A 22,700-nucleotide genomic window follows, 5' to 3' on the forward strand; every position below is an offset into this window, starting at 1 on the left:
CCTGCCTCGATTAGGAAAGACCCGTTTAATTCCTTCGAATGCGCGATATTTTCTGTAATAAAGCCATGTTTTCGTTAAAGTTTCCTCGGCCGTAAAAGGTCCGTTGGGTGCAGGAGATAAAATCTCGCAACAATTAAGGCGAGCGTGATCCATGTCGACGAGAGTGAATATCTCGAGACACTTGGATCGTCCGTGGCTACGACTATTATCGATTTCACGTGCGACTGGTACCAGTTTTCATCGCGAATACCTGCATTTCTGCGGCTAATCGCGCGACACGCGTTTAAAAAGGTAAAAGAAGAGGAGAAGTGAAAGTGGTCGGGTGCGGGAGGGAAAGCAATAAAAGTACTCTTGAACTTTGCAATAACGCGATTGGTGTCGAAACATTCTGACCGAGGCAATTTAAGTGCCTTGTTGCGTATACGAAATAATTCATAAAGAAACGTGGATGCGCATATCTTCTCGTACGATTTCAATAAAAGATGCATTTAACAGATTTTGTCGTAATAGCAGTTATGTCATCTATGTGATGTTTATAACTTTTTTATATCTTGATGTCTTTTGATAGAGAATTTTTATTTGTACACTAAGAAAAATTTCTGATTGAGAATGAATGAACCAGAAAATTCTGGTTGATTTATCCATTTTTAATCAAAATTCCAATTAATGCAACCAGATTCTTTTTCCAATATATGTTTTATTAAATAATGAAAAATATTATTGAAATAGTGTTGTGAATCATTGAAAAAATGTAGCGGAAGAACAGTTTTTATTCTAAGGAGGCAATTTACAGGTGTATAATAAGCTATTATAAAATAACGTGATTGTGGGCAAAAACGGTACTTTCTCTGTCTTTAAATGTCAGACTTAGATACGCTGTTATTATATTTTATTGCATAAATATATACGTCATGCGATCGAAAGTGAAGTAATGGTCCACTATTGTATATGAAATATTCCGTACACAATCGTGTTACACATATTTGTTTTATTAATTCAAGTATTGCTTAATTTCATGACATTTCTCTTTTTTCTCATAAACTGCGAATTAATATATACATTTATTCGCGATTATCCCGTTTTCTGTTATTAATGAAGAGTGCCTATATACTTATATTAGTCGTATTACGCTTATGATATGTTTCCTATCATAATTTTCTTCATGCGAGACTTTCAACATTGTACCAATCGTCAATGGCAAGATAAATGGAGGGAAGATAAATTTAATGTCTCGGTATAAGACCAACGAACATTGTCTGATTATTTTATTTACAATCGTGATTTGTTATTTTTTGAGATAAGTAAACCTTTTGTTGAAATTCATATACATATATAATTTAATTTTAATGCAAAATATCGTTTGTACTTTTAATTAAGCGAATATAACTGATATAATTGTGAAAATGATTATGTTATCAAATTAATAATTAACATGTTAGAGATATAATTATATCTTTATATGTTATTACACCAATCTCCTTGTCACTTCGTGAATATTCAGTGATACTTTATTCTTCTGAGTGTATTTAATTTATCTATCGCGATCATAAATCGAGTCAAAGTAGGACAAAACGAAGTGTTTGTGGATCCACGCGAATAAGATGATGAATTTCAGGCTTACACGTGCGCTATAATATCCCGCGTAATTCTACCTTTTCTGTAGCATGCAATAGGATTGCAGTAGGAGAAAGTGTCGTGACAGGTGATTTGTTGTCGCTGGAACTGGCGTCGGAGTCATCCTTGAATACAAAGAATGAATTAATCCTCCTCGGCGATTGAAAACGAGAAGTCGTTGCATCGTCACCATCCGAAATTTGCATCAGGAATTGAGTTGTGCGGGAAAAGAAGCCGTAAGCATAACTTTCGAAATGCGTTTGCTATTCGAGTTCTATCTTTTATAGGAAGATTCTCGTGATTTACCGCAATGAAAGTTCCCGCCATAAATATTCAATGCCGTGAGCATAAACAAGTTACACATGTAATTTATAAAATTGTTTCAGAAATCTGCAGTTTTTTATTCTCTTAGACGAGCAACTTTCTAACGTATTTGCGGGAAAATGATTACTTCTTCAGTAATGACCATTTGATTGCGTTTTTTTTTTTTGCAACATTTGCTGCATGATGTTTATCTCTATAACGAAAAATTTTACCGCAGCTTTTGTCTTATAATAAATTCCGTTTTCTATTTTATCATCAATTGTGCTTTTCTTTGCAATTATATTGCTATATTAGAAACTGTTTTTTTTAAATGCTCGACGAACACGGAATTTGTCGCGGAACTGTCAGTCGCTTTCTTTTACGTGTCACACATTCGTATCTCGCAGATATGCGAAGAAAGTCATTGTTGATAACACCTACTACATCGATTTCCTGAGTGGATTTGACGAGTCGTTCATACTTTGCTGCGATTTTACTCGCGCAACATTCCGTGTTGGTCAACAACCTTTCCAATGATGAGGAATCGATGTACTGTGATTTGTTTTACCATATCAACGGAAAAGTTCTCGTCAATTATTTATGATTTTGAAGAGAGCCAGTAAAACTAGGAGAACTCCTACAGCAATCAATTGATCGCCAGCTAGCGTTTTCTAATTGCGTCTTATCGTTCGTTAAACAGTCAGGAAAATGTTGCAACTACCGGTTGAACAACTACAGTATAAGTCGGGAATCAAGAATGCTTGATTTAAAAGCCTACCCATAGTATATGATTACTTTAACGGTTAATTAGCGTTGTTTAATAGAGCACGTAAAGTGACAGAGAGGAACATTAAAAGTCACTTTGAAGGTTCGTCGCAGTGTACGATAACAATTGGATAATATTGCAGCCACGTGTCTTGCATCATTTTTATTTCTTGTTATGGTACTAATAGGATCTAACTATCGCATGGCAGAAGGATAGATCAATTTAAATCGACTATGTCGATTTACTGGCAGTCGGACATCGCAAATGGGACGTCGCATAATACTATCAAAATAAATTACTCTAACTCGTGTAGTTATGCATTTTGTAAGTTGCACTGAGAGAAAAATATTTGGTATTTCTGTGATTATAATTGTATGGTAAAATATGCTTATGATTCATTTTTATATTACTGCTGTAATATTAGTAATAATAATTATATTTATAGTTCTATAAAAGAATATATAATTAATACCGAAAGTGACTATAAATTATAGTTATTTTTTTCAGTATTATATTGTTTAAGCGAACATTTTAAATATTTAGAAAGTCTCGCGACTCGGATAAATAATTTAATCAAAATTAATTCAAAATTTTAATGTGCTCAGAATTATCATTATCTTTTGTCGTATGCCCGCAAATGGTCATATTGTTGATCAAATATTTGTACTTGCTTGTAAACAGATTGAGTAGTTTGCACTAGGAAGAAATAACTTGCGATATGCTTGAATCACAAGGTGGAATTCAACTTGTTAGCATACCACCGCTGCATGAAGCGCGACATGTATGGTCCGATTAAGTCCTCTTAAGACCATGGTGATCAAACAAAATGTGAGTCATTGTATTCGTTCGCGTTACAATGAATTGCGTCCGTATAGCTCATCTATAATTAATTTCGCCTCAGCGTGTTAAGTGCCTGGACGCATTGACTTGCATTTTTACTGTGCTCCCGTTTTTTTTCGCATATCGATCTCACACATCTGCTCAAGTCTGCGTTACGCCAAAATACACCCAATCGCAGGCGATATTAGAAAATCGCACACGCCAGCTATAATTATTTCCAGTCATCGAACGTGAAGACACGAATCTTTGCGCTTGCGAAAGATCATGATACGCATATCTTTAATCAATAGGAATGTGTTAATTAGATATTTGCATTATCTTCGAAAAGATATGTCGCGATCGAATCCTTCCGAGAGTAATCTATTTAAAATAAGACTTTCCATTCTTGACGAGTACGGATACAGAGTATTGCTGTAATTAGAAAGTATAATCGGTGCCGTATGTTCGGCGCTGCCAGGGGTCTTTGTCCGAGCGTTTGCTAACTTCCTTGATATTAATTGACAATTTATTATGATAATCAAGTATACGTGTCAATTAATGAATGCAGGAACATAAGCATGACCGTTCGCGGGCAAAGCACGAATCTATGTATCCGCGAGGTTGGTCACGTTTTAGCTAATCTGGTTTCACGCTCCAACAATTATGCTCCGAGAGGCGCCTTTCTACATTCCACTGTAATAATCACAAATCGCTCTACTAATATTCGTATGTACTATTTTCATGTTATAATATTTTATTATGGAATTGTAGAATAATTTCGATATAACGTACATTTAATAATCGGTGATGTCGAGGCATCTCAAACTGGGCATTTATGATCGATGCGCATTCGTCTGCACTTTCTTATACAGTAATACAGCAATTTACGTCAGTTGAACGCAATTACCGTAATTTATCACACTTGATTACATTCATTTATATTCAATATGTGCGTGAGAAAATTGTTATATAGTTTAAACAATCATGTTAGTCTTGAATTTTTATATACGCATATAAACGTGTGCATCATGTGTCTATTATTTCACGGTATAAATCTGATGTCCGTTTAAATATGTAAATGCAGTTAAATAATTACACTTTCACGATAATCTAGCATTTGTGCCATTATTTCACGATATTTATTTGATGGGTTTTTATGTGTAAGTACAGTTAAATAAATGCACTTTCACGATAATTTAGGATTTGCGCTGGTCTGAATATACACGTGAGGGCGCAATGAATTAACAAGTTAAAGGTAGACTTCCATAAAAATGCGGGTTGATTTTCTAGTGTCAATTAACGACATTGCGAGACACACGAAACACTTCGGAAGCGGAAGTAGAGAATGCGATATCACATGTGGACTTCTAAAGGAACTGTGCCGCGAGATAATGGCTGTTGGGTATATAAAATTTAATAATCACCCTTATGTGCACGCGCATGTATAATGCGTAAAAGGGTCGCACGCCTATTTGGAGAGGATTATACCCTGTGTCGAAACGGCCCCTCTGATTAAACGACTCGAGGAGAAAAAAGAAAAGAAAGAGGGAGAGATGTATCATGACCCTTGAGGCAATATTTCACATGCTCTACAAACCGCTTATAATCATGAAGATGGACCGGGCGCAAATCGATCTGTTTCGATAGAAGATTCAATATCCTGATTGGAAAGTGCGCAAACCGTACGGAAGTAAAAAAGTATTGTCGACACACGCGTGAATTTACGTTGATTTACGATTTGGATTGGCTATCACTTTATGGAATCCGGTTTGCAACGGTCCTCGCAATTACGTTGCATTGACATGCATCGAGAGAACCGTATATGCTGAATATCGATGATTTTAGCACTTTAGGGTTTTATTTATTCACGGCTTATTTCTGAAAAAACGATTTTTGGAGAATGTTACTTTAATCAACGCATGATGTTAATAATATTAAAAAGATTAGGATCGTTTGTGTGTTGCAGATGAAAATAAAGTGAATATGAGTTCTACTGTGCTATTAATAATAAAAAAACTTGAAAAATATATATAAGTAAAAATAAACACTATAAAGTAACACTATAAAGTACGATAAATTAACTGGACGATAATTCTTTACTCTATACGGATTGTTACTCTCTATACGAGATTATATATTCATACTGCTAGTACGTTATTCTTGAGATTACTAGCAGCGTGAAAAAAATACAATATTGCACGTGTCACATAATTCTCTCACGAGTTTCGTGCTTCGACGTGAGGCGAGGGGAAAAATAGTTCTGATAATTCGAGATTCTTGGGGGAGTCAGCCACGTGATACATGTACGTGAACAAACGCCATCAGGGTGAACGAAGATCATCCCGCGTAACACGTGCTGCGTCCAATGATCGATCGTGAAAAAGATACACAGCCGTTTCGTGTAATTATATTTCCAAGGACGACAGAATTTGATTTATAAATTTATAGGTATAGGATACATATAGTACAAGATTTATCGTTGAATTAATAAGTCATGTCTGGTTCCTTTAAGAGATTAATGTGCAATTATTGTTGAAGATTAATGTACACTTATTGTAAATATTCTTAAGGGGATGCTGGAGTGAAAATTATCACATTACAGTCGTATAAAATTCGAATTGACTGAACGGAATAAAAAATCCTTTTATAGGATTAAAGTAGACGCAAAATTAGGAGGTGATGCAGTGGACCTTGTAAAATCGAAAAAAAGTTAAAAAATGTTTTATGCGATTATAATGTGATAATTTGACCACTCCAGTATCCCCTTAACAATTACACTTTCAATGCGTCAGAAATGCGTCAACGGACTTCTTGAAAAAGATAACGAAATAAAAACATTTTTCTTTAATTATCTACATGTATCTGTTTTCTTCCTTTTCTAAATATTGCCAGTATTTAAATTATTAAGTGAGATACTAAAGATGTAATGAAGTAGTTCATTTCATTTACGTTCACAATTTATAATCTATAGCTATAATCGTTTTACTGCATTATAAAATATAGTAAAAATGCAATAACTACAGTAAAGTGTAATAAAACTTTTAATAGCTTGCCACTGTATCCCCAGGTCATTCATATTCGAACTTTGCACATTTCTCTTCTCTGCCCAACATCAGTAACGCATCTAAAGCGCTTACGTGCTGCACACTTTCTACTTACGATATTAAAGTGTCTCACGGCACTGCGGGAGACGTGATATTTTATCAAGGTGCAACGTGACGCGTATCATGCCGCCGACCGACGTTACGTGCGAAATACTTTCTTCTCCGTCGACAGAAGTCTCCTCGAACGTCCCTCGCACATCTCATCTCGAGCGTCTTCGTTCGCATATTAATGCGTTATCATGTATACCTAATAAGTAAACCGCTCAGAGAAATTTCTTTCAATCGCGGACGACTTATCACGAGCGCGTTACGTAGTAAATATTGCGCGTAATCGTGCGTGGAACGCATACGATTCTTATCCACGACGGCAGTCTTTCTCCAAGATCGCATATTGTATCCCGAGCTATATCGTGGGACGAGATATGAGAGTGTCTTTCGTCACGGATACTCGATCGAGCAGTTCATGCTCCAGGATGCAGCCGAGCCGTGTCTAAGTGGATTTCACGCTCGCACGAATGCGAGAGTACGCGTGTATCATCGCGTTGAGATGCGTTACGCCTGCGGAACGAGCGTGCACGCGGGATTTTCTGTGTAAACGCACGTGTTAGCCATCCGGACGAGTTGACGGTGTTGTACGGTAGCGGCCGGTACGAACCCTCGGGCTTATCGCGACATTATTTACCCCCATATGTCGATTTATGGCCCTTCCATTAGGGACGAGTCCGCCGGGCACCGCGGGAGATCTACAATTCCGACGCCAGACGGAACCGGGGGATATCGTCTCATTGGGAGATTCTTGTTCTTTATCACGCCCTTAGTTATGAGTTGGTGAATGAAATATTCGTCTGACTTCCGTTACAACCTTGTATTCATCGCGAAGTTCTAAATGAATTTCTAGATGAAGTTCCGAATGGAACTCTCCGGCAGTAATGAACAACGCAGGAATGTACCGCATCAGATCTCGCCGAATTAATATTTCATACTGATATAATAGAAACCTGAATGCATTTGTCATTTTGATTTGTGTTCCTCTTCTTTGTGTTACAGAGACACCTGGACAAGGGAAGCGATCTTGCCGAGGCGGCGAGCACAAGCGGACTTCGGGAACTCGCGAGATCTTTGAAGCAGCACCTACGAGGATTCGGCTCCCGCTTGGAGGATAGACGGGAATACCTGGAGGACACATCGAGATGTTGTCTCCTGCAGGATCGCGCCTACGAGTGGGCGCAAGAAGCTCGTCTGGCAAGCGAGAGGAGATCTCAACAATTCTTGATGGCGAGGCCACCTCTACCATCCGAACATTTCACCGAGATGATGGCCCTGGCGGAGAAGCTCGGTAACGAAGTCCTTCTAGAGCAATGTCGTATCGCCCGAAATAAATGCGCGGAAGCCCTCGAGGTTGCCAGAACCACATCCGCTCCGGGAAGTCCTGCGAGGAGAAGATCCTTCACCGCTTCCGAATCGACTTCTTGGGACGACACCTTGGCTAAAAGTAAGACTCCTTCTTCTTCTTCTCTTTTTTTAAAGCCGTTGCGAGAAGATCCACAGGTTGAGATTAAATGTATTCCAGGGACGTCTTGGGACGATAGCGACAGCAGCGCGTCTTATGCTTGTCCGATGGAAAGCGTTGGATCAGGTGGTAGCGGTGGTCGACCGGTGTTGGACAACATCGCCGAACTTCGAGAGAGTGCCGAGCAGCTTCTAGACTGTTCGCCACCTCGTACACCTCCGCGAAGCCCGGCACCACGAAGGCTGGTCAAGCCACCAGTAAACTCGCACCTTCACAGATCAGCTAGTATCGCGCCAGGAATGAAGGCGAAAAAGTATGATACTTGTACATCTTTAATATATCAATTCTTTGTCTTTTATCCTTTTGTCATTTTCCAAGATTAATTTGCAGCGAAAATTTCGAAGAAAATTAAGAATTGATAAAATGAATAAAATGAATAAAATAAATTGAAATAAAGAAATATTTTAATTAGTTGTAAAATAGAACAGTGAAATCATTAGTAGTCTAGGTACGACATTTTATTGCTGTGTCATTACTATTTTAATAGCGATCCATTGTTCCACCTTAATTTCCGTTATGCCATCGTACCGATTGTTATACGATCGTAACGAAGAATTTCACCTTGCAGAACAATACTGCTCATAATGAGGGAGATGATACAGACTGAACGAGACTACGTGAAGTCCCTCGAATATATAATAGAGGTAATTATATGTACATATCGTTAAAGCTTATTCTCGTGTAATTTCATTATTTATTGCACGTGCTGAGTAACATTTGTAAACTTTTTTTGCGAAGAACTATATTCCGGAACTCGTACGGGAGGACATCCCACAGGCTCTCAGAGGACAGAGAAACGTAATCTTTGGGAATGTTGAGAAGATATATGAGTTTCACAGTCAACACTTTCTACGCGAACTAGAGCAGTGCGAGCAATCGCCCATGCTGGTGGGACAATGCTTCCTCCGACACGTAAGCATAATCTATATCACAGTATAGCGAAGTTCTTGATAAATCCAAGACATAAAAAGTAAAATGCCACGTGAAAACAACTTTCTTGCAGGAAAAGAAATTTTATCTTTACGCCTTGTACAATAAAAATAAACCAAATTCCGACTCGCTAATGGCAGAATACGGCACGAGTTTCTTCAAACAGAAACAATTAGAATTGGGAGATAAAATGGATTTAGCGAGCTATTTACTGAAGCCAGTTCAACGAATGGGAAAATATGCCTTGCTGCTTCAGCAGCTGGTCAAAGCCGGCACAGATTTATCGGAACAATTGTCTGGCAAAGAGGAGAAGGAAGAAAAGGAAGATGGTATGAAACCGATGGTCGAAGGTGAAGCGGATTTGAGGGCTGCCGAGCAGATGGTGCGATTTCAGCTTCGACATGGGAACGATCTTTTGGCAATGGATTCGCTTCGTGATTGTGACGTAAGTTTCATTTTGTTATGTTTAAAGTAATAAAATAAAGTTGATAGATATTCACTTCAGCAAATAAGTGAGGATTATAATAATTTATATAATTATATTACACAATATAAAAGATGTGATATTATTATTTCGTAGGTAAATGTAAAAGAACAAGGCAGGCTGCTGCGGCAAAACGAATTTTTAGTTTGGCAAGGAAAAGGTAAAAAATGCCTGCGTCAAGTATTCCTGTTCGAAGATCTTATACTCTTCAGTAAGGCAAGAAGATTTCCCGATAGGAAGGTAAGATTTTCCACATATGACTGCGTGTACATTTTAATGCTATATTTTTATTTTATTTTATTACTTATATTTTTTCAGAATCTTGATATTTACATCTACAAACATAGCATTAAAACGACAGATATTGGCTTAACCGCCGTTATCGCAGATTCGCCTACAAAATTCGAAATCTGGTTCCGCAAGAGGAAACCAGGAGATACATACACGTTACAATGCGCGAGTGAAGATATTAAGAAAGCCTGGTCCGAGGAACTGAGCAACCTTCTGTGGAAGCAGGCGCTTCGAAACAGAGGTGATTCGCTATCTTTGTTACGTTTATATAAAAAATGTATAACATATATTTGGAAGAGCGCAAATTACTATCGATAATGTTTCACTTTTTAGAAGTGCGCCTGGCGGAGATGTCGAGCATGGGCATTGGGAATAAGCCGTGTTTAGATATAAGGCCTAGTGCAGATCAGATAAATGATCGCTCCATCAGTGTGGCTCAACTCTCTAAGAGTGAGTATAATTTATGAATTGTCGAAAATTATTAGTTTATATCACTTATGAATGTTAAGATAAATATTTTAATTTGTCTGTACAGCACCTAGATTTAGAAATTCTATAGCAGTGTCAATGACGGAGGATTCCAGTCGTTGCAGTAGAAGGCCGCACAGCGTAATTTCCGTCAGTTCGTCCTCGAGCAGCGGTGGAAGCAGCGGTCCTCCTACGACGCTTAATCTTGGGTTAGATACGAGTCCACGACCGCATCATCGTAGTACTACACTGAACAGCCAATGTAGCGTAGGTGAGTGCCGCGTTTTGATCTCGGTAATCTTTCAAGGAAATTTAAGATCGATATTAATTTATTAAGTTTATATTCTCATTGTAGAAAGTGGAATTATCGCCGATATCTCAATCGTGTCGGATGATGGAGGTGATGGCACTGAAAGAAGTCATTGGAATTCAACCCTGGAAAGTCCTACGTCGCATCTACCTACAACTTCCACCCCACTACAGTCACCAACCAGCGCAACAGCGGCAACAGTTACCCCTGCTTCCTCGACGGATACGAATCTCACATCTTACGACCAAGACATGTCTATTAATCTATGAACTTTGTTCGACACGAGGAAAAAAAACAAGTCTATCATTGATTCACTTGCAAGTTTTTGTTACGATTACAAAGACGTAATACATTATCGTGGCATATTTAGATAAGTATAATGAGGTAACATCGTCGCACGCGTACTGTAGCACTAGAATACATTGTACCCTTGAGCAAATATATAGTTTAATGACGTAATGGAAAAAATATAAAGTTGCATGCAATTCGGTAGGTCGCCGCATTACGCTTAACACGTGTGCCCAGCTACGAACTTGTAATCGCATTACATAAACGTAGATTTTTATCTTAAAGTCGCGGAGATGTGGTACCGAATTTTAACATTTTTAACTTTCAAGTGAATCCGTCTGTGAATCTATCTTTTGATACGCTTCGAAATATCCAGATTTATGAGATTATAAAGCTATTACTTATGAAGCTTACTTAATAACCGGTTTCTGAAGTAATGGCAACGTGTATTTTCTTATTCCGTCTATTGATTTTACCAACGTGCTCAAGACGAGACAAACGTGTTCTATCAAATGTACGCTCACATGTCGAGGTTTGCTACAGTACCATAAACGATATGCACTTGTCGCCATCCTCATTTACATTGGCATTCCTATGAAATTTCCGATGACTTATAACAGAGCGAAAGAGAGAGAAAGTGAGAGAGAGAGAGAAAGAAAGAGAGAAGAGAGTTTTATACATTTATTTATATTATAGTTAATAAATAGTAATATTTCAATTCCACATTGTGTTCGCGCTTATCTTTATATTATATTAAGGAAAATATATGATCATCTTAAAAACAAGATGCATACAGAAATTGAAGAAAAAATATATTTTCCTTAATAATCATCCATATTATATCAATGTTATCTCTCGAGGAGATGCATCTAATAAGTTGATTATACAATATATTCAGGAATGTCAAATCAATGCGCACACATACATACCAATGTAATATAATGTAATATCAAAGGTTTATACATGTAGCCGCAAATAATATAACCGATAGTTTATATATCATTTCCAGATTATATATCAAATATATATATATATATAATATAATATTATATTCTTTTTATGTCAGAGTCATTTGTAAAACCTTTTATCACCCGTCGTAGATGTAAATCTAACTCTGGCCTGTACTCGAAAGCCAAATTTCTTTTTACGAAATACTATTATGTTTAAAAAATAAATTTGTTTTTATATACATGTGTGGATAAATGTTTTTGAACAGCTTAGGATCAATTAAAATGGTAAGCTTGCCTTAAGACAATCCACACACTATGTTCCAATGTTTTCTTTCATAACCAATTATTTCAACTATGCAGAATCGCTCATATCTTCTTACTTAACAGCTTACCAAAAATATTTATTGTAGATATAATAATTATATATCAATATTACTGTTAAAAAACTAAAATTTGCAATTAAGCAATGTTAAAAGATAATATTTGAGAAATGGAAAAATTAAGATCAATTTCATGAATCTTTAGACAGTCTTTAATACTAATTAGAATACATATGAATGAAATTATAGCTGTTTGCCAATATGTGATTCTGCATTGTTACATTTGCTTCCAAATAAGTCGATTATTTAGCCATCTTTATTGCCAAGGTCTGTCAAGGTACTGTAAGTACCTTATGGATAGTGACCAAACTGTTTATTTCATACCTTGTTTTAAGGACAAAAGTCGCAAGTATTTAGAAGTGTAGATGTAGATCATAGAGTATTACAAAGAATTTGACACAGTCCGATGCACCCTATTTTATTACGAATTTAATCACAATTTATAATGATTTTCAATCAAACGTAATTAATTGTGTTCACCTGAATTTAAATTATAACATTAGTATGCCATACGTACATCGGTGCACCTGGCTAAGCATCCCGAGCTTCGAAAGTAAAACTAAGCGTAAGAAAGTAAACAATCTCTATTTTCCACATGCTGCGAATGCGTGTTTGGTGTTGCTTTTGAATTAGGGATGTTGGAGTAACAATAATAACAAAATAGTACCTTGTAAGAAAATATGCCGATAGTCACTTAATATTATACGTTCTTAGATATTTATTAATATTTTTTTAAGTAGAACATTTAGTCTCTCTAGATTAAGTATTTCCATTATAAATGACATGTATATATTACATTTAATAACACACGATTATTTCAGTATTGTACTGTGTCTAACACCGATGTATTTTATTACTTGCTAAATATACTGTATTGGGTGCCTTTTGTAGAGAACTCAAATGTTTTTGTGAACGTTATCACACCGTATTATCTATCACGTATGTCTACCATTTCCAGTATGTAATTATTTGCCGGAATAAATATTTTGATGTTTCATATGTTTCGAATGATTATTACAATCGCCATTTCGGCCTTTATCGAGTTTTTGCACGTAGTAAAATTACTACGAATAATTTAATAATTTACTTGTAATATGATCAATGCAAGACGTTTTTATATCTTACATAATGATTTCTTAATTGAATGTGAAAAACAATATCTTCTAAGATATTTACATTGAAGTGTAAAATATATAAAGTTAATTTTTATTAATTGTGCATTTGTTAAGTTTTATTTTCAGATATGACCGTCATATTAATTCGAGAAAAGCAATTGTAAGCGGCTGCAATATTTAAAAAGTTGTGGAGTATATGCTAAATCTTAATAATTTAAAGCAGTTACAAGGCACGCGAAAGGCATGTAAAAGTCATTATTTTATAAAAGAGATATTCTCTTGTATATACCCTAATTTTAAACTATGCATATATTTAAGTCCTATGGAAAAGTACAATCATCGTGATGATACATACTAGTAAATAGATTACATATATTTTAAAAAATTTACAGTTTGAACACTAGTCATTGCTTCTTTAAACATAGAATGTTCAAATACTACGTCATACAAATTAAAAAATCTCCCCCTTCATAAAATTTTTTAAACTACACTACTTTACAAAACTCCTAAAGCATTTTAAATATGTACAAAATATGTCCACAAAAAATAAAAAATGTATAAATTAGCAATTTGCAATTATATAACAGTGCATTTCGTTTTATGTTTAAAATTAATATCACATGCCGAAAAGGTCATTGTTTGTCACAAATGTTTTTTATCTTGTTTTAAATCATCAGGACAAGAGGCAGATTTCTTAACACTTGTGAGATCTATTGTCGAATTATTTAAACGTGGCTCTTGTTTTCGCGATTCTATTTGTTTCTTTTTTAATAATGATCCTCCTGTGAAACCTAAGGACGAATAATTGCTCACAATCTTTATTTTTTATACCATTATTTCTTATATAATTATTAATATATTTTTTTCAATATCCAATTATATATATATATAATTTATATATATAATTTTATATAAATTCTCATATAACTTACCTAAAATGCCACAACCTACAGCAGCAAGACCCCCAATTTTCAGTCCAGCTATTAAACCTATTGGTCCTCCAATACATGTACCTAGCATAGCACCTGCTAGGGGATATGCAGCAACTTTATATGCAGAAGCCTTTCGCAGATAATTTGCTCCTTCAGTCACATTTATTTGAGTTTCTTCAATATTATCTTCCATATTATCTACCATCTCCTTCTGATCCTATATGATTACAAAATATATCTTTAAATAATAAAAACTAACAATCTGCTTCTCCTTCCCATGTGCTAATGCGCGAAAAATTTAGGAACTACTTTCTGTTTAATTATCTTTTTAAAACGTATCATGTAACACAAAGTGAAATTATACTCACATGTACAACTTTGTTAAATTCGGTAAAAAGTTCGTGCAACTGTTGTATATCCCCCTGCAGATGATTCCAGACATGCAAACATGTCTGTTGACGCTGTAAATTTTCCTGTTCTGCTTGCAGTTGAATACTTCTGTTGTCAAGTGGATGTTGGATCTCATCTGACTGGATCTCTTTATTTGTAGGTGACATAGGTGGTGATATGGAAAAATTCAGTTCCATTTCTGTAAACAACACATTTGTGTTCACAATAATTTCTTAGAATTTTATTGATCAAAAATCAAAAGAATATGTTGTATTATAGTTTCTTACCTAGATATTCCTTGATCGCGCTCATGATACTTGACCGTGCATTTGTTGTCAATTTGTCAAATTTACCAATGTCAACATCAAGGACCTGTGCTCTAAGAGTATCCATCTGATACAACAACTCTTTCAATTGCTTGATGATTCGAGAGACATTTACATGTTCCTTCCGTACCTGTTCCCAATCATGTTGATTTTGATACTACAAAGATTTCAATTGCTTGTATCAAAGACTTTAAAAGTATAAGACAAGTAAAACTGCATGTTTACCTTCTTAATATTGTTCTTGTGTCGCTTTAACAAATTTACATGATGTGGAATAGCAACATTGAAATTGTTGATCTGGATTTCCAGACGTCTAATAGGCTGCTTAATCGTAAGACTCTCCAATGATGTCGACATACTTCTGGCGACGTCCTCTACTTAGTTATGATGCTGTATATTTTTTTTATCTCTTTGTGGCTTTTTTGTATCTCTTTTGTGTCACAGTGTCCAAGTCTACTCTTTTGATTCCATTCTTTTTGTAGTTCACGCAATTAAATTCCTCACGACAAAAACGGTGAGACACGACAATGGTTTGGTAACTACGTCTTATTATTTTGCCAAATGCACGCGCAACTGCCCTGTCTCCGTCCGAAACCAAAATAAATGATCAGCTGTTGTCGCTGTTGATTGCGCACAAAACTGTCAGAAAAAAAACTAATTCTGTTCCCATCTGTAGTGGTGAATTCGTACTAAGCGGCTACAAGTTTTAACATAACACTGCAAGATGGCAGATAATGTATCTTTTTATGCCCGTTTCTATCAATGCAGTTTAAATAAAACCTTTGTATTAATAAAACAAGAAATCTCTTGACAAACAATTTTTTTTTTCAATTTAATATTTTTACTAATTTTTCTAATACATTTAATTATATAGAAACTATATATTTTATTATGCAGAAATGAAATTAAGGATATTCGGAAAAAATAAAGTCCAGAAATTATTTCTAAAACGTTTTATTTTGGAATTATTGATTTATAATACTTCTAAGATATTATATTTTTATTTATTTTTCAATACATTGTATGGACTCTAATACACTTGGTTAGTCTAGGAATGAGTCGCTTTAATTTATACTAGCCTTAATTGTATCTTTACTAATTTCCATACATCCGTTTCTCATATTCTGTTCGTGCCGTATTATAATTACATTTAATATTGCATTTTAATATCAACTTCAGAAAATCTTTAATTTTATCATATTTTGAGATACAATGCTTTCGTAATTTTTGTAATAAATAATTTATCAAGTTTGCACGTATTTTAATATAATGTTTCATATATAGTATGAGTATTCATATTCTAACTCTCTTTAACTCATTTTTCGTTTGTTACAAGGCTAATAAAACTACAAATAGAATTTTATCGCGAATTTCAACACGAATTATTGCACCTAGAGCGAGCTTTGTTCGTAAAATACAGGAGAAATATTGCCTCAATGAACGCGCATATTTCGCGTTTACCGCTCGTCAAAAGTGTGCTTTTGTGCAAATGATCGCGAAATGGAACGTTAGGCGATGTGACATTTCACCAAACGTCCTGAATAACGAGTTGTAATGATGTAAAAAGGAAAATCACTAATTGCGATTAACCCTGATGTCATAATCTTTCTGCTGCACAATCTTTCTGTAATAGTATACTGAAAAAAAGATTGGCTGCTGCAGTAAATTAGATGGTAAAATATGGCATAGCATTTTTAATTGGCTGCAGCAGCCAATTTTTGGTTGTGTTAGCCTATCTGCAATATCAGTATAGGATTTCGATAGAGTAACACAACCAAAAATTGACTACTGCAACCAATTAAAAATGCTATGCCATATTTTACCATCTAATTTGCTGCAGTAGTCAATCTTTTTTTTCAGTGTAACCATAAGAATTAACCAACCAGAGTTGAAGATTTTTGGCAATTCTTGACTATGATTGGCTAATTTTTATGGTATGTCTACGGTTACAGAAAGTTGCCTGTTCTACAATAAGGTCGCAAGACTTAAGTCGTAAGAAATTAATCAATCATAATCGATTATTTTTTTCATATTCAATTAACTGCGTGATCAGGCCAGTAAATATTCATAGTCAGTTCTTTATATACTTAAGACTATCAAATGTCATAAGTCAATCACACAAAGCTGTATTAGCATCGTGAGACGTTACTTAAGACGATTTTCAAAAATGAAAACTGACTATAAATACCAGCCATAATCACGCATGGCAACGCATGCATAGAAAAAGGGCTGCATTCGAAAACTTCATCCGAGTTCTCGAAATGTATCATTTTATCTTTATTTCACGTCTAATGAACGATAAAAAATGTTAAAAATAGAATAACCCAAGCAGAACAATAAGTCATTATGATATCAAAATGACTAAAATAATCATTAAAAGTCATTTTTCAATCATTTCCGATTCATTTTAATATCATTTTGACGTTATCGTGATTTGTTCTGTTTGAGGGCGCACTGGGCACTCGGCAACACTCGGCAACACTCGGGCGAATAGTTTCCGAACGCAGTTTAACGAGCGCGCCACATAGTGGTGAGCTGCGCATGCGCGGCCGCGACCGCCAAAATTTTGCCGCCATTATTTTGCCGCCATTATTCGCGCCATTTTGCACCATTTTGCGCATCGCGTCGTCGTCGGCACGTGAGTTTTCGTGGTTTTCGCATGAAAAAGTAGTCTCGCGTATGAATAAACGTCGGGAGTGGTCGGGAATGTTGATCTGTTGACGAAAGTGCCGAATAAAGTATCCAATAACGCTAAGGTCGTCCTAAAAGCGGTTAATCGATGTGCGCGATAACAGGTAACGCGAGTAAACTATCGCCGCCATTTGTGCCGAATGTTGCCATGTCCGTTGTATGTCCGTTTGGTTCGAAATCGTGCGTTTGACACGTTCCGTCAATAACATAATCGGTTAATCGTTGCATGCACACCTTTATATATCGTTTTCTCGTTCCACCGCGCATTGTGCAATCGAGTATTAAAAGTGTCGGCCGGCCTGTCGGACAGACGAATTAATTCAAGTACGTACATACGCACGAATTGTAATTAGGGACTGGATTTCAGAGTTGCTTTGTATACATTCGTTACATTCCAGTCAAAATATGAAGCTTGAAATTGACAATTTTCTTTCTGCTTCCTTCTTCTTCTTCTTAAATACTGTACTATAGAAATAATATATATTGGATATAATAGATATATTCAACTCTAATTAAATTTCTTATAACTTTCATAAAAATTAACATATTGTAAAAAAATTATTTTATTTGAAACGCTAAATATTAAGAAACGTGACGATACCAAGCAAATGATATCCAAAGAAAAAAATGTTACATATATAATTATATATAAAATATGTTATATATATATAATATTTTTTCCCGGGATGTATCTTTATTAATAAAAAAGTTATAAGCAATGTGAAAAAGATATTGAAAAAGAAATTTGGGTATACCATACTGAAAAAAGGTTTAAGTATGAATATGATGTAACTGATAACTAATAAATTAAGTTTTAAGTAATCTATATATAATTATATTTATTGCAGATGTCCCAGATTCATTTAATGGAGTTGATGAATGGCAATGCCAGATGATTCGTGATATGATTGCAGGATAGAACTGAGGTGTACATGATACAAGCGACTATCATGGATAAGAAACAATCCTGGGTATGTCTGATTAAAGATTCTTTTTGTTAGGTTTATGAGAAGAACAATTATTGAACTCAAAATCTATTAAATGAAGAATAATTGTGTAAGAATAGAATTTTTTTGAGAAATTTTTTTACTAGAGAGTTTAATAAAAAATTTCGAATAAAAGTGTAGCCAACGAGAGGGTAACCACTTAATGTAATCGTAATCGTGGGACAGAGTCCTCGAAATCATTATAAAATTTATATGAAATCTCTATGCATAATCCGATAATTACATATAAAACCACAAGAAACCACATGGTATAATATTAAATAAAATCGTATATTTTACCAAATTACTTCATATGTAGTAGAAAAAATTATTTGTAATCAGATAAAATCACATGAAATCATGTAATCTATGGGACAATATTTCACCTAGTGGTTACCCCCTCGGTAGCCAAGTATAAATAATAAAATAAAATTAATATAAATAAAATATGATAATATTATATAATATATTGTATTAATTGGATTATATAATTATATAATGCAATAAATATACACTATATTATTATATAATATTATCTTATATAATATAATCATATATCATATAATCTTATATAATATATTTGATTATGTGTAATATTATCTTATATAAGAATTAAGTAAGAAACAGCTTTTGTTAAGATGTTTTTACTGTATTTATTTTTTTGCATGTTAATGTAATTTAGCTTTGCAAATTTATATTTTTGATTATGTTGAAAACGAGACATTTTATAAATGAAAATAACTTTATAATTTTAAAATATGATTGTATTTAATATAAATCTCATATTTACATATATAAGACAAAAATGATATTGCATAAATAGTAGTCTACTTGAAAATAATCTCATTAATTTAATAACAATGCTAATAGAACTAATAATGTTTTATTAGAACAAAAGCCATTAGTATTCCTTTTATTAACATTATTCTTTACATATTTGTTTTATTAACATTATTATTTAATTAACAAGGTTATTTAATTAACAACATTATTTAATATTAATAAGATTATTTTCAATTAAACTATGTTAATACATTATTTTTCCCACATAAATATTCAGAATATCTTGTAACGAAATAATTACTTTTAACATTAAATATATTATATGGTACGATCACACGAAATTTTTCGTTCCAGCTATTTTTCGATGCGAAAATTCTTAGATTCAGCTAGTATTATTTTAAATTTTAATGAAACATGAGAGATGCATAATCTATCGGACGAGTAGGAAACGTGATAAAGGATCAGAAGAGAAGCTACGAGTGGAATGCACGAATTTCACGAGAGTCAGTCGATATGTCGATTTACCGTATTAGCTTTGACACACAATCCATTTCCGCGAATTGAAGATTCGACGTGAACGGCACCCGAGGTCCGCGTAGTTTTATCCCGCGTCCGACGAAAATTATGGGCAGCACGCGCGCGAGATGTATGCACCGAGATGATCAATTATGCGATTCCGGTACTCGGTGGGTTCGCGGCATCCCGGTGAGTTTTACAGGGGTTCGCCGAATGTACAATTTGGTATAAAGCCCGGCGAAGCTTTTGGTAATGAAAAACCGATTGCGACCAAATAGGCTCCGGGCTGCTGGTGACGTGTAATCGAGTCTTCTCTTCTGTCGCTTCGTCGTATCCACCCTCAGCCCCTTTTTGTCCTCCCCTTCGTCCACCCCCCGTTCACATCTCGTCCTCCTTCTCTGTCTCTTGATTTTCCCCCTGTCCTATCCGTGCTTCTTCCTCCACCCGTGATTTCTCCTCCGGCTTCCATTAGCCGCCATACGTCGTCTGTACACAGAGATCCGTTTTGTCCTGCTTTCGCATGACCTTTTATTTCAAACTACCGTATTCAAATTACCGCGGGCTATCTGGATATTCGATCCTTTGACCTTTTGTCGCCGCACGTTTAGAAGCGCTTTTAAACACCAGCCAGAATTTCCTTCATCGTTCACCGCTACCTAGATTGTGTTAAATACAGGATAAAGAATAATTTACCTTTTTCTTGAATTTCAGTTGAGATTGACTATTTAATGATATGCTTTTATATGTACATAATTTTATTTCGTACATACAAAGTATCATTAATTTTCCTTGAGACTTTTCTCGGTGATTCGCCTTTAATATTCACTTTTAACCTTTAGCATATTTTCTTTAATATAAAACCTTGAAATTATTTAATTTGCATAAATGTAATGGAAAGTTGCTTTTCTAATGAAAATGCTCTTTATCGTCACAAATTTTTAAATCCTAAAGCTCATTTTAATTTTGTCGTTTCTGACATCAGCAGTTCTATAGATCCGACTCTGTGAGAAATAAACAAGTTCTTATTTCAAAAATATTAAATATACAGATATAAATTTCTTTCAATATTCTAAAATTGTTTTAATTTTTATAGCGATTGTATTACATGATGCATACTGAGCGCTCTACGTTTCTGGACGCATCCTTTGTTACGAGATAACGTTACTTCCGAATTTATACGCACCTAATCTCCGCTTTAGAGATTCTGGATTCAGATTCCCTAATTCACGAACAAGAAAAGACAAAGCGCAACCGCCGTTCTCTCTCTCTCTCTCTCCCCCCTCCCCCTTTCTCCTCCCTCTCTCTTTTTCTTTCTGGCTTGTGAATGTTAAATTAATTTCACATATCTGAGATATGAGACGCAAATTAAGTAAGTAAATATCGAATACATTTATTCACGAATTTAATTCCTTATGATCTCCATTTCTTCTCCATGCAAAATTAAGATCTAATTACCTTCTAATATAATTGATGAACAAGTCGATATAAATTAATATTTTTATTAATAAAAGTAATAAGAGCATATTCCATTAGAGCTAAAAATATTGACCAAACAAGTACAAGAGCTCACTGAGCGCTCAATGAGCAGTCATGCTTCTGGATGCACCAAAAGTCACGTGCCTGGCGTTCAATTGTAGTCATGTGGCTAGCAATGGTTAGGAACTGTTTCCGTTTATTTGCTGCATTCTATATTTATTTAATATAATCAAAATTTATTTAATATACTCATTTTTTTATTATTAGCAGTATAGGAAACTGTATATAATACAAAAGTGACGATTTGTAATTTTATAGAATTAAGATTTATCTCAGTAAAATAATATTAATTTTAATTAATTTATACTTTTTACTAGTATTTCTATAAAACATGATTTATATTTGATTACTTTAACAAATCTGTTTTAAAGATGAATGTTGAAAATATCCACAAAATGTATAACTAGTTTGACGTAAACTTATATCCTTTACTACATTTGTGTTAGAAATCTTACTAATCTGATTAAAAGTCAACATGCTGCATTGTAATAATCTTTTTTTCTTGTGCATACAAAAATGTTGTGATTCTTTTATCTTTTCTCCTTGATCATTTATTTCCTTTATTAATAATTACCTTATTATATTCCGAAATTTGATCTTGAAAAAATAAACAATTGTCTGCTTTAACAAAGAGTATACGTATCGTAAATCTGTTAAATTAGGAAGTATATCGAGTATACATCGAAATATATCTAATTGTATTGTATAATTTGTGCGGCATATTATTATATGAATTAATTAAAGAAAAATTTAAACTATAATATATAATAATGAGAGTATAGAATAATAATATTAATATTGATAATATTAAGAATATAGAGATAGATATTGAAGTGTACGCTTTGCAACTATTTCATACGGCCGGCGACAGCTTCACGAATAATTTAGTACACAGCGTAGTTACATGGTGAGGCGTTAATGACGCGACATCCGGCTGGAGAGTAATAGTCTGCCCGAATTAATTCTCTCGGCTGTGCTTTTAGTAAAGTGGATTTTATTGCCGTCTTGCATTCGAGAACGAAGTCGCCAAATTATAGTTGAGTAACGGCACCGTAGTTCAACATTGACCGTTTAACTAATCCTTCTCGCAGTTACATCTCGCATAGCAACATCCTACCGACAAACACTCGCGTATATTCAAATAATGT

The 22,700-nt window shown here is 34.6% G+C and overlaps 2 protein-coding genes across 4 annotated transcripts in view; one reads left to right on the plus strand and one right to left on the minus strand.

Moving 5' to 3' along the window:
- Positions 1 to 11,535, plus strand: part of LOC108731252 (uncharacterized) — a 304,231-nt gene extending 292,696 nt beyond the window's left edge. For 2 of the 3 annotated variants that reach the window (XM_018461481.1, XM_018461482.1), the window contains exons 14-22: positions 7,654 to 8,098; positions 8,177 to 8,429; positions 8,745 to 8,820; positions 8,915 to 9,088; positions 9,180 to 9,551; positions 9,687 to 10,122; positions 10,215 to 10,331; positions 10,417 to 10,620; positions 10,705 to 11,535. In XM_018461481.1, coding sequence (XP_018316983.1) covers positions 7,654 to 8,098; positions 8,177 to 8,429; positions 8,745 to 8,820; positions 8,915 to 9,088; positions 9,180 to 9,551; positions 9,687 to 10,122; positions 10,215 to 10,331; positions 10,417 to 10,620; positions 10,705 to 10,928 — 2,301 coding nt within the window. In that variant the 3' untranslated portion in view covers positions 10,929 to 11,535. The remainder of the gene's footprint in view (positions 1 to 7,653; positions 8,099 to 8,176; positions 8,430 to 8,744; positions 8,821 to 8,914; positions 9,089 to 9,179; positions 9,552 to 9,686; positions 10,123 to 10,214; positions 10,332 to 10,416; positions 10,621 to 10,704) is intronic. The other variant, XM_018461483.1, reaches the window with a different exon arrangement.
- A 2,460-nt stretch (positions 11,536 to 13,995) lies between these two features.
- Positions 13,996 to 15,667, minus strand: Syx17 (syntaxin 17). Its single transcript, XM_018461428.1, has 5 exons — positions 15,266 to 15,667; positions 15,002 to 15,197; positions 14,693 to 14,913; positions 14,325 to 14,541; positions 13,996 to 14,183 (listed from the first exon to the last, which is right to left on the minus strand). Exons 1-5 carry the CDS (start codon positions 15,395 to 15,397, stop codon positions 14,035 to 14,037), a joined length of 915 nt encoding a protein of 304 aa, XP_018316930.1. The 5' UTR covers positions 15,398 to 15,667; the 3' UTR covers positions 13,996 to 14,034.
- Between the last annotated feature and the right edge of the window lie 7,033 nt (positions 15,668 to 22,700).

Source organism: Mycetomoellerius zeteki, unplaced genomic scaffold (assembly GCF_001594055.1).
Source record: "Mycetomoellerius zeteki isolate Tzet28-1 unplaced genomic scaffold, Tzet1.0 scaffold122, whole genome shotgun sequence".
NCBI lineage: Eukaryota > Metazoa > Arthropoda > Insecta > Hymenoptera > Formicidae > Mycetomoellerius > Mycetomoellerius zeteki.